This window comes from Pituophis catenifer, unplaced genomic scaffold (genome assembly GCF_029215685.1).
Source record: "Pituophis catenifer annectens isolate HBS135680 unplaced genomic scaffold, rPitCat1.0.hap2 SCAF_10, whole genome shotgun sequence".
Taxonomy (NCBI): Eukaryota; Metazoa; Chordata; class Lepidosauria; order Squamata; family Colubridae; genus Pituophis; species Pituophis catenifer.
In genome coordinates this window covers 6,539,127-6,555,137 of record NW_027256890.1, presented here as the reverse complement: position 1 = coordinate 6,555,137, position 16,011 = coordinate 6,539,127, and the positions used below count along the sequence as shown (strand labels likewise).

General features: G+C 47.2%; 1 protein-coding gene across 1 annotated transcript in view; it reads right to left on the bottom strand.

Annotated features, from left to right (window-relative positions):
* Positions 1-16,011, bottom strand: part of ULK1 (unc-51 like autophagy activating kinase 1) — a 96,005-nt gene that overhangs the window by 6,621 nt on the left and 73,373 nt on the right. Inside the window, exons 19-27 of the mRNA XM_070950443.1 lie at positions 14,392-14,546; positions 12,741-12,824; positions 11,702-11,964; positions 10,468-10,652; positions 9,016-9,119; positions 8,759-8,899; positions 6,753-6,940; positions 4,430-4,608; positions 4,178-4,296 (exon numbers count right to left, since the gene is read on the bottom strand). Of these exons, the coding sequence (XP_070806544.1) occupies positions 4,178-4,296; positions 4,430-4,608; positions 6,753-6,940; positions 8,759-8,899; positions 9,016-9,119; positions 10,468-10,652; positions 11,702-11,964; positions 12,741-12,824; positions 14,392-14,546 (1,418 nt within the window). The remainder of the gene's footprint in view (positions 1-4,177; positions 4,297-4,429; positions 4,609-6,752; positions 6,941-8,758; positions 8,900-9,015; positions 9,120-10,467; positions 10,653-11,701; positions 11,965-12,740; positions 12,825-14,391; positions 14,547-16,011) is intronic.

Here is a 16,011-nt window from a genome sequence, read left to right as displayed (position 1 = left end):
CTTGGACCAATTGCAATCAATTAACCCTTGTCTACCGTATTAAGAAGCCAAAATAATAATAATAATAATAATAATAATAATAATAATAATAATAATAATAATAATAATAATAATAATAATTCTATCCTCTTGAGCTCCAGGAAGGGAAGATATTCCATACTTTTCGGAGTATAAGATACACTTTTCCCCCTCCTCTAAAAGAGGGTGGAAATGTTGGTCTGCCTTATACACTGAATACAGCCATTTTTGGCCTCCCGAAACCCCGCCCCGTGCGTCCTGTTTTTGCCAAAAACAGGCCCGTTTTTTGCAAAAATGGGGCCTGTAGAGGGTTTGGGAGGCCTGTAGAGTGTTCCTGGGGGCTGGGGATGGCAAAAACGCAACGCATGGGGGGTTTGGGAGGCCAAAAACAGGCCCATTTTTCACAAAAACCGGAGTGTTTTTGCCTTCCCCAGCCCCCAGGAACACTCTACAGGCCCATTTTTGCAAAAAACAGGACACGCAGAAGGTTTGGGAGGCCTGCAGAGTGCTCTTGGGGCCTGGGGAGGGCAAAAAAAATTTTTTTTTTACTTGTTTACCTCTTTGAAATCTTGGTACGTCTTGTACTCCGGTGCATCTTATAGTCCGAAAAATACAGTAGTTGAAATAAATTGAACTAACCTGAACTTTAACACGGGCTGCTAAAATTCAGCCCAAAGCTGTTGGAATTCCAGTTTTCAATATGACAGAAGAAGAATGAAAGAACTTACACAGGAAAGCCTTCAACTCCAAAAGGTTTGTACGCCTCTATCAGCATTTTAAACCTCCTTCATGCTTTCCATAGGTAAGATAAGAAAGCAGTATGGAAGATTTTTTTTTTCCCTCCAGCAATGACAAGAGAACGGATAACTTATTTTTTAAATAAAAAGACACTTAAAAGCAAAGACACCCAAGGTCAACCATGAAGATTTTTAAAACCTCCCCTTAAGTCAATTCTGTACTGTAACCATGAAGGCATTTAAAACCTCCCTTTATCTCTATTCTGTACTGTATTAGTAAATCAAATTTAGTTGTTCTCCTTTCATTTTAATCTGGTTTAACTGTTCCTTCTGGTTCCCTCTAGCGACCAACTTTGGAAGTTCCATCCTATCTTGTTGGTTTTTTTTAAAGAATTCAAAGCGACAATATTTCCCCCACAGGAAAGATTCTCATAGTTTCAAAATTTTGTTTGTTTGTTTGTTTGTTTGTTTGTTTGTTTGTTTGTTGATTGATTGATTGATTGATTGATTGATTGATTGATTGATTGATTCAATTTATATGCTGTCCTTCTCCGGAGACTCAGGGCGGCTTACAATGCGTTAAGCAATAACCTTCATACTTTTGTATATACCTGTTTAGTAGGGCTTTCGCCCCCCCCCAAGCGGTGTTATTTTTTATACAAAGTCAGCTTATTGCCCCCACAATCCGGGTCCTCAATTTACCTACTTCGAAAGGATGGAAGGCTGAGTCAACCTTGAGCCTGGTGAGATTTGAACTTGCAGTAATTGCAGGCAGCTGGTGCTACTTAACAGCACTTAATAGCACTTTAGTCTGCTGCGCCACCAAGGATTTCAGATCCATTAGTCCATTTATAACTTTCCAAAACCATCGTTCTAATCACAATTTATTCTCTCCACCCACTCCTTTTTTTTTTAAATCCTTATCTAAAACTTCTTTCCCAACAGATTGAAGAAAACTCAGCCAGCATAGTAAAAACTTGCAGTGCTGAAAATTCTTAACGTCTGAAAAGCATGTGTTTAAGAACACCTTTTAAACAGGGGTGACATTCAAATTTTTTCCCTACCGGTTCTGTGGGCGTGGCTTGGTGGGGTAGGTAGGTGGGGTCCTGTGACTCATGGCCACACCCACTCAGTCACATGACCCACCACCACCAAGCCACGCCCACAGAACCCGGTAGGAAAAAAATGTGTGCATGAGCATAAGAAGGGCTCATAGCAAGGGTGAAATCCAGCAGGTTCTGACAGGTTCTGGAGAACCGGTAGCGGAAATTTTGAGTAGTTCAGAGAACTGGTAGTGGAAATTTTGAGTAGTTCGGAGAACTGGCAAATACCACCTCTGGCTGGCCCGAGAGTGGGGAGGGAATGGGGATTTTGCAGTATCCTTCCCCTGAAGTGGGGTGGGAATGGAGATTTTGCAATATCCTTCTCCTGCCATACCCACCAAGCCACGCCCACCAAGCCACGCCCACAGAACCGGTAGGAAAAAAAAATTGGATTTCACCCCTGGCTCATAGTGAATGCTGTGGCAGAGAGAATCCAAACTTTTCTCCCTCCATTCACAGGGGAGTTGCTGCTACTACTACCTTTATGGTTCCCCCCCCGGCCCCCTCCCTCCCGGGGACTACCTTAAAGGGACAGGCTGCAGCAGCTCCGCTGTGAATGGAGGGAGAAAAGTTCGGATTCCCTCTGCTGCATTTAACATTGAATTCTGTGGCAGAGAGACGCCGAACGTTTCTCCCTCCATTCACAAAGGAATGGAGTAGTTGAATGGACAGCTGAAGCCTGTCCCTTTAAGTTAGTCCCCGGGAGGGAGGGAGGGAGGGAGGGAGGAGTGGGTGGGCGGGTCGAGCGGCCAGAAGAGGTGAGCGGCGACCGGGTGGGTGGGATCAACCAGGGGTGATTTTTACCAGTTGGGCAAATTGATTCAAATCATCCCTACCGGTTTGCCCGATCTGGTCGAATTTCACCCCTGCTTTTAAATATTTTTTTTCCTGCCTCTTCATTCTATGTTTTATTTCACTTCTGCTTCACTTGTCGTCTCTTTTTAAAAAGTTTGCTCCTTGCATTTTTTTTTCTTTTTAAAGCTCCTTTCCCCCCCTCTCCCCCCCCCCCCGGTTGATTTCTCTGTCGATTCTGAATGCTTTGGAATGAAATACCAAGGCATGCATTTCTAAAAGGTGACGTTTAAGAGACAGGTGTCATCTCCTTCCTATTATTCCCCCTCTACCCTGGAACAACCCTTACCAAGGAATGAGTCAACTGGCTGAGCGATGGCATATTAATTTTAGATCATGGGCCTAGCTCTGTAATTATTAAGTCGCACCCACATCAATTATCTTTTAAGCCCGTAGCTTAGCACATAGCTAAGCGCTGAGAAATTCCTATCAGGTAAACTTAGGTGTTATTATTCTTGCTCTGAGATTAGCAATCAGGATCTTGGACAACAGAACCATATATTTGCCGTTTCAGAACAAGCTGAATATGAAACCAAAATGGAACAACCTTCAACTTGAAAAAAGATGGACCATAGGGGAGAAGATGGAAATTAAGATTAGCGCCATTCCTTTTGATGTTCTTGAAGAACTTCAAGACCAGGTTAGGTCACCAAGCCTGGATGTCCCAGGGATCTGGAGACATGTTTATAGTAGATGGCTCTATTATTGAGATGAATATACTCATTCTCAATCAGCCAGGGGTCTTCCTTCCTTCCTTCCTTCCTTCCTTCCTTCCTTCCTTCCTTCCTTGCCTTTCCTTCCTTCTTCCCTCCCTCCTTTCCTTCCTTCCTCCCTATCTTCCTTCCTTTCTTCTTTTCTTCATCTTTCCTTCCTCCCTCCTTTCCTTCCTTCTTTGTCTTTCCTTCCTTCCTTTTTGCCTTTCCTCCCTCCCTCCCTCCCTTCATCTTTCCTTCCTCCCTTTCCTTCCTTCCTTCCTTCCGCCTTCCTTCCTTTCCTTCCTTCCTTCCTATCTTCCTTCCTTCTTTTGTCTTTCCTTCCTCCCTCCTTTCCTTCCTTGTCTTTCCTTCCTTGTCTTTCCTTCCTTCCTCCCTCCCTCCCTTCTGCCTGAACAATCCCTTGCCGTTTTCTTGGCAAGGTTTTTCAGAACAGGTTTGCCATTGCCTCCTTCCTAGGGCTGAAAGAAAGTGACTGGCCCAAAACCATCTCACCGGCTTCGTAACGGTGAACTACAACTCCTGCCCTCCCAGTTTCTACCCACGTGCCTTAACCATAACAGTAATTCTGAGCGACAATTAATTATAATTACTAAGATGACGGAAGAAGCAACCGATTCTTCCAATGGCCGGACATTTAAGCAAAGTTGAATTCTCGCATCTACTGCTACTTAAAACTGTCTTCGAAAGGCCGTGCTTGCTGGGGAAACAAAAATTAAGTGTTCCTTGCGCGGTTGTGTGCACAAATACTTACTTTGCTTGACAGTGGAGGAGAGACACAGTTTGCCTGCCCGGATCTGGTCAATGGCCATCTGAAGCCCAGCGGACAACAATTCAGCCACTTTCAAGTACAAGACCAGCTGTTCTGCATAGCTTCAACACAACAAAACAAGAGCTCAAAGGTCAACGGAGGTGCAGAAGGAAACCACACAACTCTTTTACTTCCTGACCATTGGGTTGATGTCGCAGGTGGGATCCCACAACACCTGGGTGTGTTGCTATTTACCTCCATTCCTTGCTGAGCAAACTGATTTGGTCAGCGACGACGCTTTCTTGGAGCTGGTACTCCAAGGCCACTGAGCTGGACATCTCACTGGCGCTTCCTTTGATGGTGGCGAGCTCCATCACGTAGTGGACAAAAGCCAGTGTGAACCTCAAGCTGTGTAAGATGTCCGTGTGTTCTTGCTGAAAACGCAGAGATGGATACAAACGTTAGAAAGGTTTGTCTGCTAAGACGCCGTGATCTAACCCAGGGGTGGGATTCAGAAATTTTAGCAACCGGTTATCTGCCTGGTTGCTGGGTGGATGTGGCCTACTCGGCCTCCTGCACCACCGAGGGGTGGGGGGCTCCGGAGGCTTTCCTTGAACCTCTGGGAGGGTGAAAACGGCCTCCCTTGGGCTCGTTTTCGGACTTCCGGTAGGCCCATTTTTCACCCTCCCCAGGCTCCGGAGGCTTTTTTCAAACCTCCAGGAGGGTGAAAACAGCCTCCCCTGGGCTCCAGAGGCCGGAAACGAGCCCGTTTCCGGACTTCTGGTAGGCCCATTTTTCGCCCTCCCAGAGCCTCCGCGCAGGCCCTGCACTTACCTGGCATCCAAAAAGGGCTGCATGGAGACTCCTGGGAGGGGCAGAGCAGGCTGGGCAGGGTCAGCCAGTCCTTGCAACTACCAGTTTGGTGAACCAGATTAAAATTAACATCCGGTTCTCCCAAACCAGTCCGAACCGGTTGAATCCCATCCCTAGTCTAACCGTGTGCTTTCAAGCCAGGAAACAGTTATCTGTTTGGTTAAGGTGGTGGGATATTACATGATGGCCTATTTTGTCTCCCAATCACACTTTGGAATAAGATGAGGTGGACAACCTCAAAATAGACAGTTTCTTTGGTTGAGGATAGACTAGAATTTGGATCTAGTCCAGGCTGGGCAGAAGAGACCATTTGCAAGTCTCCCAGGAAGCTTCTACGGATGAGGTTTTCCATCTAGCTAGTTGAACATGATGCTTCTTCTTGTGGACTATAGAAGGAGACCAACATGGATCTTCTTCTACAGCAGGGGGTGGTGGTGTCAATTTAATTAATCGATTTAATTGAGGGCCGCAACTGGGTTGTGTTTGACCTTGGGGTGTCAGGGTTCCAAGTAACACCCCCAATGAAAGAAGACTCCAAGGCTTGAAGTTCCTCAGAGTCCCATTTTATTAGAGATGTCATATTGGCACATCTGGGAAAACCCGAATCTGAAAGCTTCCAGGTTTTCCTCACCCAAAGGAAACTCCAAGTCCCTTCCCCTGCACCCACATGTCCATCACATGGTCCAATCAAAGCACCGTCCCAACTGGAGATGCCTCACAGTCACACCCCTCCAGGTGCAGGGCAAGATGTCCTTGACTCCTTGAGAAAGGAATGTTATTATGACTATATATCACCCACACGCCATACAATCCCCCCTTCCAGTTTCCCACAGTAATAAATGTGGCAGGCCTGAAGGCCCAATGCAAAAGATGGCTTCCAGGCCTGACAGGGTATGTGTGTGCATGGCTGGTATGGGCGTGACCAGGGTGGGCGTGGCCAGCTCAACATCACTCATCGAGGCTCCGTTTTCATCCATGATGGCCTTCTGCAGCCCTCTGCCAGCGAAAATGGAGCTTCGGGGGGGGGGATTCATGCGCGACCCGCCCTGGCTCAATTTTCGGCCGTAATGACCTCCTGCAGCCCTCTGCCAAAAGGCAAGAGTGGCTCCTCAGGAGGAGGTCTCCTCGAGAGTAAGGCTTGGAGCTAATTGGGCACTCCCTTAGCCTATTTAAGGAAGGACGACGACTGAGGCAATTTGCAGGGAACAACTTCATTCCCTCTCCTTCGTCTTAATTCTCTTATCAGCTTCCTGCAAATTGCTTCTTGGCTTTCTGCCAACCATAGTAAGATTACGATTATTTATTCTTTGGATTCTTGTAGGCTGTTAAGAAAGTTAATTAACAGCCTTTGTTTGAAAAAGACTGATTTAATTTAGTAAACTAAGGTTTGTACAGACTTTGTGTGTGCTGCGTTCTTTGGGGTCCGTAGCTGGGGCAGAACAGTGTCACGGCCGAAAACGGAGCCTGGGCGGGTCGCATGCGGCCCTCCCGACTCCGTTTTTGCTGGCAGAGGTGCCGGGGGCCGATCCTTCGTTGTTTCCAGGGTGGCCGCATGGGCCAGATCTAAGCACTCCACGGGCCCACAGGCCTTGAGTTTGACACCCCTGTCCTACAAGGTCTACAGTTGAGGGTGGATTAGAGCCTCTTTTTTTTTTTTTTTTTTTTTTTACTGTTTTCAACTTGGATTGGGGGGAATGAAACTCACTTCCATGAGGGTCTCCTCAGGTAGCTCAGGTGCCTCAAAGGTAACGGCTCCTTCCAGGTTAGCAGCAATTGGATCAGCCAATGTATATCTGAGACCTGACGGAGCTTCAAGGATTTCCCCACCGGCTCCCATAATGAAGTGGCGCCCACTGAAAGATCCTCCAGAACTCAGAGAACTTGAAGATCCTACTAAGAAAAACAAAACAAAAAGCAGAATGTACAACACAAAACTTAGGAAGTTGATCAACCAAAGGAAAACAAAAGCCCTCATTCTTCACATCTAAATGTTTTTTTTTTAGTAAACAGTGGGAATACCCACAGCACTGATGATGTTACCTAGTTGGGTCATGAAGTGTCTCCAAGAAAACAACCAAGCTCAGGGACCACCAAGGATCCCACAGTCGTCCTCCTCTTCCTCCTCCTACCCCTCAAACCCCACACCTTCCAAACTGATGATATTACCTAGTTGGATCAAGAAACATTTGCAAGAAAAGCACCAAGCTCAGAGAGCATCAAGGACCCTACAGTCCTCCTCCCTCCTCCTCCTCCTCAAACCACACTCCTTCCTAACACTGATGGTGTTACCTAGTTGGGTAATCTGTACGCTGATGATACTCAGCTGTACATCTCCACCCCAGACCACCCCAATGATGCCCTTGAAGTGACGTCCCAGGGTCTGGAGGCCGTGTAGGTCTGGATGGGGAGGAACAGGCTTCGACTCAACCCTTCCAAGAATGAGTGGCTGTGGATGCCGGCGTCCCGATATAGTCAGCTGATGCCATGGCTGGCTATTGGGGGCGAGTCATTGACCCCCACAGAGGGGGCTCGCAACTTCGGTGTCCTCCTGGACACACGGCTGTCTTTAGAAGAGCATATGACGGCCGTGGCCAGGGGGTCTTTTTATCAGGTTCGCCTGATACGCCAGTTGCGCCCCTTTCTGGATCGGACTCCTTATGCACAGTCACGCATGCCCTAGTCACTTCTCGCTTGGACTACTGTAATGCTCTCTACATGGGGCTCCCCTTGAGGAGCACCCGGAGGCTCCAACTGGTCCAGAATGCGGCCCGCGCGAGTGATTATGGGAGCGACTTGGCGCTCCCATGTAACACCTCTCCTGCGCGAGCTGCACTGGCTCCCAGTGGTCTTCCAGGTGCGCTTCAAGGTATTGGTTCTCACCTTTAAAGCGCTCCATGGCTTAGGGCCAGGGTATTTACGAGACCGCCTTCTGCAACTGATAACCTCCCACCGGCCAATACGCTCTCACAGAGAGGGCCTCCTCAGGGTGCCATCGGTCAAGCAATGTCGGCTGGCGGCCCCCAGGGGGAGAGCCTTCTCTGTGGGGGCACCCGCCCTCTGGAATGAGCTCCCTCCCGGAATACAACTGATCCCGGACCTCCGTACTTTCCGTAAGGCCCTAAAGACTTTTTTATTCCACCAAGCCGACCTAGCCTAAAAGGTCTTATGGGTTAATTTTTTAAATTGTATAGATGTGAGGTTTTAAATTGGGAGGCCGATCGATTTAATTTATTTTAGTTATTTTTAACTTTTATATTATATGTATCTTAATTCAGGCTGTCCACCACCCTGAGTCCTTTGGGAGAAGGGCGGTATATAAATTTAATTAATTAATTAATTAATTAATTAATAAACATCTGCAAGAAAACCAACAAGCTCAGAGAGCACGAAGGACCCCAACACTCCTCCTCCTCCCTTCTAGCACTGATGATGTAACCTAGTTGGGTCATGAAACATCTGCAAGAAAACCACCAAGCTCAGCAAGCACTAAGGACCCCACAGTCCTCCTCCTCCCTCCTCTTCCTCCTCAAACCACACTCCTTCCTAACACTGATAGTGTTCCCTATTTGGGTCATGAAACGTCTGCAAGAAAACCGCCAAGCTCAGAGAACACTGGAGGCCACACAGCTCAACCCTGAGGTAACCATTTCTTCATTGTACAACCTAAAGAGAGCAACTACAACGATTCCATCCCTTTCCCAGTTGGAGTACCTGAATACATTCTGGTTCGGGTGGTTTGTGGTGGTGTTGTCCCAGCAGGAGGTGACCCAACGGTGAAGATGACCGGTGAAGGGCTTCCAGAACCTTCTCTGGCCCCCGAGTGAAGGGTTCCTCCACAACCCACGGAAGGAGCTATGGAGAAAATAGGAACACCTCAATTCAAGTTCCGAAGTTCCGTGGATGCAGAAGAGACAAAATTCATAAACTAAAAAAAAAAAGGACGGGAACAACCCCAAATTTCTCAGCACCTGTTATCTCCATGGGCTTCTCGTTGTTGAGACTATCATTATTGCCAGCTTCCCCAAAAGCAGCTTTAAGAAGCAGGTCGGTGAGACGGCCAGTGCTGAGTGACCTGAAGAAGGAGAAAACGCCATTTTTAGAGGAGGCCCCGTCTACATTTCCTGGTTAAAACAAGTGGGAAAAATCTACATTGAAGGGACAAACTATGAGCCTTGGTGGCGCAGCAGACTAAAATGCTGTTAAGTAACACCAGCTGCCTGCAATTACTGCAAGTTCGAATCTCACCAGGCTCAAGGTTGACTCAGCCTTCCATCCTTCCGAGGTAGGTAAAATGAGGACCTGGATTGTGGGGGCAATAAGATGACTTTGTATAAAAAAGAACACCGCTGGGGGGGGGGGCGAAAGCCCTACTAAGCAGGTATATACAAAAAGTATGAAGGCTATTGCTTAACGCATTGTAAGCTGCCCTGAGCCTCCGGAGAAGGGCGGCATATAAATCGAACCAATAAATAAATAAATAAATAAACTCAGTTAGGGTTAGGTGGTCTTTGTGAATTTGGAGAGCATTCTCAGTTTCGGGGCTTAACGCTTCTGGTTGTTGTGTGGAGGACGTGAATGTAGCACCACATCGGAGAAACTCATCAAAAATGAATTATCTTCTCCACCTCACCCCACCTTGAAAGGCACAAAAATGTAAACCCCACCACCCTTCCAGCATTGATGATGTTACCTAGTTGGCACCAAGGACTCCACAGTTTCCTCCTCCTTCTCCTCCTCTTTGCAAACCTCACTCCCTTCTAGCACTGATGATATAACCTAGTTGGGTAATGAAACGTCTGCAAGGAAACAACTAAGCTGTCAGGGTTCCGACGGATGCCCTAATTAAATCATGAGCCTCGAGCCAAGCTTCAAAAGAAATCCAGTTATTTATTAGGAGCTTCATGTCGGCACATTCCCAAGTGAAATCAGCTCTGACCCTACATAATTTACGCCCCAATCATGACCCTGTTTCCCCCTCCCCCCACAGGGTGTATCATCAATCACATTCGCCAATGGAGCAATTTCGTGGGTTGTAGAGATCACTCCCCTCCCGCCGCTGGCAGTAACCCAGGGATACAGCCTTGAGAGAGATACGTCTGGAATGTGCATTTGGCTGCCCTGCAGTTTCATCGGTTTCCCATCCCCCCTTGCTTATGGGAACTCAAGAGCAGGCCAGGAATGCGTTGCGACTTGACATAAGCTCAGAGATCACCAAGGACCCCACAGACCTCCTCCTCGTTCTCCTCCTCCTCTTTGCAAACCTCACTCCCTTCTACTACTGCTGATGTTACGTAGTTGGGTAATGACACATCTGCAAGGAAACAACCAAGCTCAAAAACTTCTAAGGACCCCACATATGACTAGGTTAGTCTATCTGCAAATCAACTTTGACTTTTATTTTTGGTTGTGAGGGTGCCCACCTGCCTTTGGCGTCTTCCATCGGCCTCAAACTGAGGCCTCCTTGTTGGTAAGGTAAGTGTCCCATTTCTTTCAAATCCGGCAGTGTTTTGTTCCTCGTTGGGGTGATGACAACAGCTTGGTGGGCCAAGAGAGTGAACAGATTTTGGGAGCTGGGGGTTTTACTGAACTCAAAGGGGGACCTTGCCTATATTTATAAAAAAACAAAAAACAAAAAAAAAACATTAAAAGGAAGGAGAAACGTGACAAAATGGATAGAAATGGACAGAAATGGAAAACATAATCTACTGGGTTTTTTAGGTTTCTGATCACACCGAACATTTTTGGAACTTGTTGTGAGAGACCCATACAACAAGGAGGATTTGCTAAGCAGCAAAAGAATTGCTCAAGAACCCTCTCGTTCTTTTCTCTCAGAAACCCGGTTTGGTGGAGTGATTAAGCTGCTGGATGAGAAACCAGGAGAACGGGAGTTCTAGTCCTTCCTTAGACAAGGAAGTTGGCCAGGTGATTTTAGGGCAATCACCAGTAGATTGGGAGTTCTAGTCCCTCCTTAAGACAAGGAAGTTGGCTGGGTGACTTTGGGGCAATCACCAGGAGATTGGGAGTTCTAGTCCTTCCTTACGACAAGGAAGTTGGCTGGGTGACTTTGGGGCAATCTCCAGGAGACTAGGAGTTCTAGTCCTTCCTTAAGACAAGGAAGTTGGCTGGGTGACTTTAGGGCGATCACCAGGTGATTGGGAGTTCTAGTCCTTCCTTACGACAAGGAAGTTGGCTGGGTGACTTTGAGGCAATCACCAGGAGATTGGGAGTTCTAGTCCTTCCTTAAGACAAGGAAATTGGCTGGGTGACTTTGGGGCAATCACCACAAGATTGCGAGTTCTAGTCTTTCCTTAAAACAAGGAAGTTGGCTGGGTGACTTTAGGGCAATCACCAGGAGATTGGGAGTTCTAGTTCTGCTTTAGGCATGAGAGCTGGCTAAACTACCTGGGCCAATCATCAGGAGACCATGAGTTCTAGTCCTTCCTTAAGATATGGAAGTTGGCTGGGTGACTTTGGGGCAATCACCAGGAGACTAGGAGTTCTAGTTCCACTTTAGGCAGGAAAATTAGCTGGGTGACTTTGGACTAGTCCCTCTCTCTCATATGGTTGTAGTTGGGGGCAATTTGGACTGACGCAACCTCCCAATTTAGAACTTTCCAATTCCACCCAAAGGGGTCCTGAGGAAGGGTAGACTACCTTTGTTGGAGAACCCAAAATGGTGGGCAAGGGAGTCCTCTGCATGAATTCGGAGAGCTTTGGAGAAGACCTGAGGGGCCGACCAGACTGAAGGCTGGGTAGCCGCGTGGCCTGAGCAGCTGGGACGGGGCTGAAATGGGGGACCAGAGGATCCGAGTACTGCTTGGTGACTTTTTGCCGGCAGGAATGGAAATCAGAGAGGTTGGGAGCGCTGTGAAGATGATAGCCCAGTCCTCGCAGAGAAGGATCCGATCCTGAAGCATCTGAAGGGAAGAGGAATAAAACAGAAGAGGGAGTGAAGAGCAGAAAGGAAGCAGAAAGCATCAAGGCAAACCATCTGGCAAGAAGAAATGTTGGAGAGATGATAAATAGATAAGCTAGCTAGCTAGCTAGACAGACAGACAGACAGGACAGACGGATGACAGATGGAGGATGGATGGATGGATGGATGGGTAGACAGACAGACAATGATTGATAGATATAGAGGCAGATAGATAGATATATAGATAGGATAGCTAGCTAGCTAGCTAGCTAGCTAGATAGATAGACAGACAGACAGATAGCTAGATAGAGATAGCTAGCTAGCTAGAGATAGACAGACAGACAGACAGACAGACAGACAGAGACAGACAGATGACGGACGGATGGATGGATGGATAGATAGACAGACAGACAAGGATAGATAGATATAGAGGCAGATAGCTATATAGATAGGATAGATAGATAGATAGATAGATAGATAGATATAGATAGATAGACAGACAGATAGATACAGTAGATAAATAGATAGAGATAGCTAGATAGAAATAGATAGCTAGATAGCTAGATAGCTAGCTAGCTAGCTAGCTAGATAGATAGATAGATAGATAGATAGATAGATAGATAGATAGATACAGTAGATAAATAGATGAGAGAGAGAGAGAGAGAGAGAGAGAGAGAGAGAGAGAGAGAGAGGGAGAGAGAGAGAGAGGGAGAGAGAGAGAGACCAGAAAATGGAGTGACTGAGAAGTTCCAAAGAACGATTCAACATCACACGTACCTGATATGGGCACCCGAGTTCTGAACTCGGTTCCAAGAGGACACGGGATGATCATCTGGTCTGACTGCTCTGGAATTGTTCCAACTTCAGGAAAAGGAAAACCAGCATGATGAGAAATCACACACTCGGAGGGCGATAAGAGCTGTGGTGGTGCAGTGGTTAGAAGGCAATATTGCAAGCTAATTCTGCTGACTGCCCACTGCCAGCAGTTCGATCCTGACTGGCTCAAGGTTGACTCAGCCTTCCAACCTTCCAAGGTCGGTAAAATGAGGACCCAGATTGTTGGGGGCAACAGGCTGACTCTGTAAAACTGCTTAGAGAGGGCTGGAAAGCACTGTGAAGCCGTATAGAAGTCTAAGGGCTATTGCTAAGGGCTATTTTATTTCCTTAGAGCAACGTTGCCCCAAACACCGCTCACCTGAATCAGATCGTTGAGAAGTTCACTCGGGAATCCAGAATTATACCAAGAATGAACAAGACCTCAGCAGAGACACATAGGTTTTTTCCCACCTGGCCACAGGTAGCTCCCTTCCCACCCACGAGGAAGGCTAAGGTAATTTGAACTGTGTAGGGTAGGGATGTCAAACTCGAGGCTCAAGGGCCGGATCCAGCCCACAAGGTACTTAGATCTGGCCCACAGGGCCGCCCTGGAAACAGCGAAGGACCGGCCCGTGGTGCTTCTGCCAGCAAAAATGGGCTCCCGAGCTCCGTTTTCACTGGCAGAGGGGTTGCAGGAGGCCGTGGTAGCCGTAAACGGTGCTCGGGAGCCCGTTTTCACTGGCAGAGCGCACAGGCCACCACAGGCAGGCCCCCGATGCAGACTGACGTCGAGCTGGCAACTTCCACCCCGTCCCCCAGAAATCAAACACAACCCTGACACAGCCCTCAATGAAATCGAGTTGGACACCCCTGGTGTAGGGCTTTCACTTTGGGAAGTGACTGGAGTCACAGGTGAAAACAGGTGAGATTGTAGATGGAAATAAAGCAACTAAAAGAAATGCAGGTTCATCCATTAGGTTGGCTAACGAAGTCACCGGACATCGCAAACATCTTGGTTCTTGAACGGATTAACTAGAAGATTAATCTAGTGCCTGGTGACGCCGTGGCGCAGTGGCCTAAGTGCTGTTAAAGTAGCACTTAGCTGCCAGCTGCCTGCAATTACTTCAAGTTCAAATCTCATCAGGATCAAGGTTGACTCAGCCTTCCATCCTTCCGAGGTAGGTAAAATGAGGACCCAGATTGTGGGGGCAATAAGCTGACTTTGTATAAAATAGAACACCGCTTGGGGGGGGGGGCGAAAGCCCTACTCAGCAGGTATATACAAAAGTATGAAGGCTATTGCTTAACGCACTGTAAGCCGCCCTGAGTCTCCGGAGAAGGGCGGCATATAAATCTAACTAATAAATAAAATAAATAAGATGGGAGAATCTGAACATGCAGCTCCCATCTAGAGACCCTGATTTGTGTTTGTGGGGACATGCACACAAGGGATGTCCCCAAGCCAGGACAACCAACCCTTACAAAACCAAATTTATGAAAATCCATCAAACCAATGCTTGCATTCTTGGGTCTTTGTCCAGCCCTCCAAATGTTCCAACATAGCACCTGACCATTAAAGGGAGTCCACCTCCAGATCGTCTGGATAGCCTACCTTGAGGAGAAGGTGTGTAAGGCTTGGCACCACCAAAGGAGAACCTTCTAGGAGATGGCACTGTTCCATGCTCACCGGCAGAAAACGGAGGGGATGGGCTGGCTTTCAGGAAGCCAAGTGGACTCGTGCTGCCGGATCTTTTGATAGGATTAGACCTAATGGAAAAGGAGAATTTCTTCGTTCCAGATTGTGCATAGCAGGATCAACGGAGGATCGCCCATTCCACCTTGCGTTGACGACATTCAAGGGCCAAGACAAGAGAGGAGACCAAGAATTGCTGGCTTCCATCTCCATCTGGACCCTACATCTTCTGGACATAATTTAGAAGAAATAAGAGTCCCATCAATGTCCCTCTTTATCGTATACACCTGCTTTTTGTATCGTGTTAAATCATGATTTTCCTAAGGAAGGTTACAAGCTCACTGAACTCAGCCTTTGGGAACACAAACATGCCCCTAAAATAATACAACATATCTAATAAAAGAGAATATTGGTAGCTCAGGGAGGGGTCCTTGGTGCTCTCTGAGCTTGGTTGTTTTCTTCCAGATGTTTCACTACCAAACTAGGTATCTTCATCAGTGCTAGAAGGAAGTGGGGTTTGCAGAGAGAAGGAGAAGGAGAAGGAGAAGGAGAAGGAGAAGGAGAAGGAGAAGGAGAAGGAGAAGGAGAAGGAGAAGGAGAAGGAGAAGGAGAAGGAGAAGGAGAAGAATTGTGAGGTCCTTGGTGCTCTCTGAGCTTGGTTGTTTTCTTCCAGATGTTTCATTACCCAACTAGGTAACATCATCAGTGCTAGAAGGGAGTGGGGTTTTCAGAGAGAAGGAGGAGGAGGAGGAGGAGGAGGAGGAGGAGGAGGAGGAGGAGGAGGAGGAGGAGGAGGAGGAAGACTAGAACTGTGGGATCCTTGGTAGTCTCTGAGCTTGGTTATTTTCTTCCAGATGTTTCATTACCCAACTAGGTAACATCATCAGTGCTAGAAGGGAGTGGGGTTTTCAGATAGGAGGAGGAGGAGGAGGAGGAGGAGGAGGAGGAGGAGGAGGAGGAGGAGGAGGAGGAGGACTAGAACTGTGGGGTCCTTGGTAGTCTCTGAGCTTGGTTGTTTTCTTCCAGATGTTTCATTACCCAACTAGGTAACATCATCAGTGCTAGCACTGATAGACCTGCAGACTAGCATTGATGATGTTACCTAGTTTGGGTAATGAAACGTCTTCAAGAAAACAAGCAAGCTCAGAGGACATCAAGGACTCTACAGTCCTCCTCCTCCTCTTCTCCTTCTCCGCCACTCCACAAACTCCACTCCCTTCTAGCACTGATGATGTTGGGTAGGGAAACGTTTGCAAGAAAACAAGCAGGCTCAGAGGGCTCCAAGGATCCCCTCATACAACGTATCTCAAAATAGGCGTCGAATAAAGAAAACATCACAAAGTCACCCCAACAACCATAACTTTTCACTCTTCAGCCAAAAACACCAAATCTACCCTCTTTGATTATAAAGAATGTTAAATGTGGTTTCTACTTCTAAAGAAGTAAGAAGCACATTTAACATTTAGTAAAAGGTAAAGGTTCCCCTCGCACATATGTGCTAGTCATTCCTGACTCTAGGGGGCTCATTTCCGTTTCAAA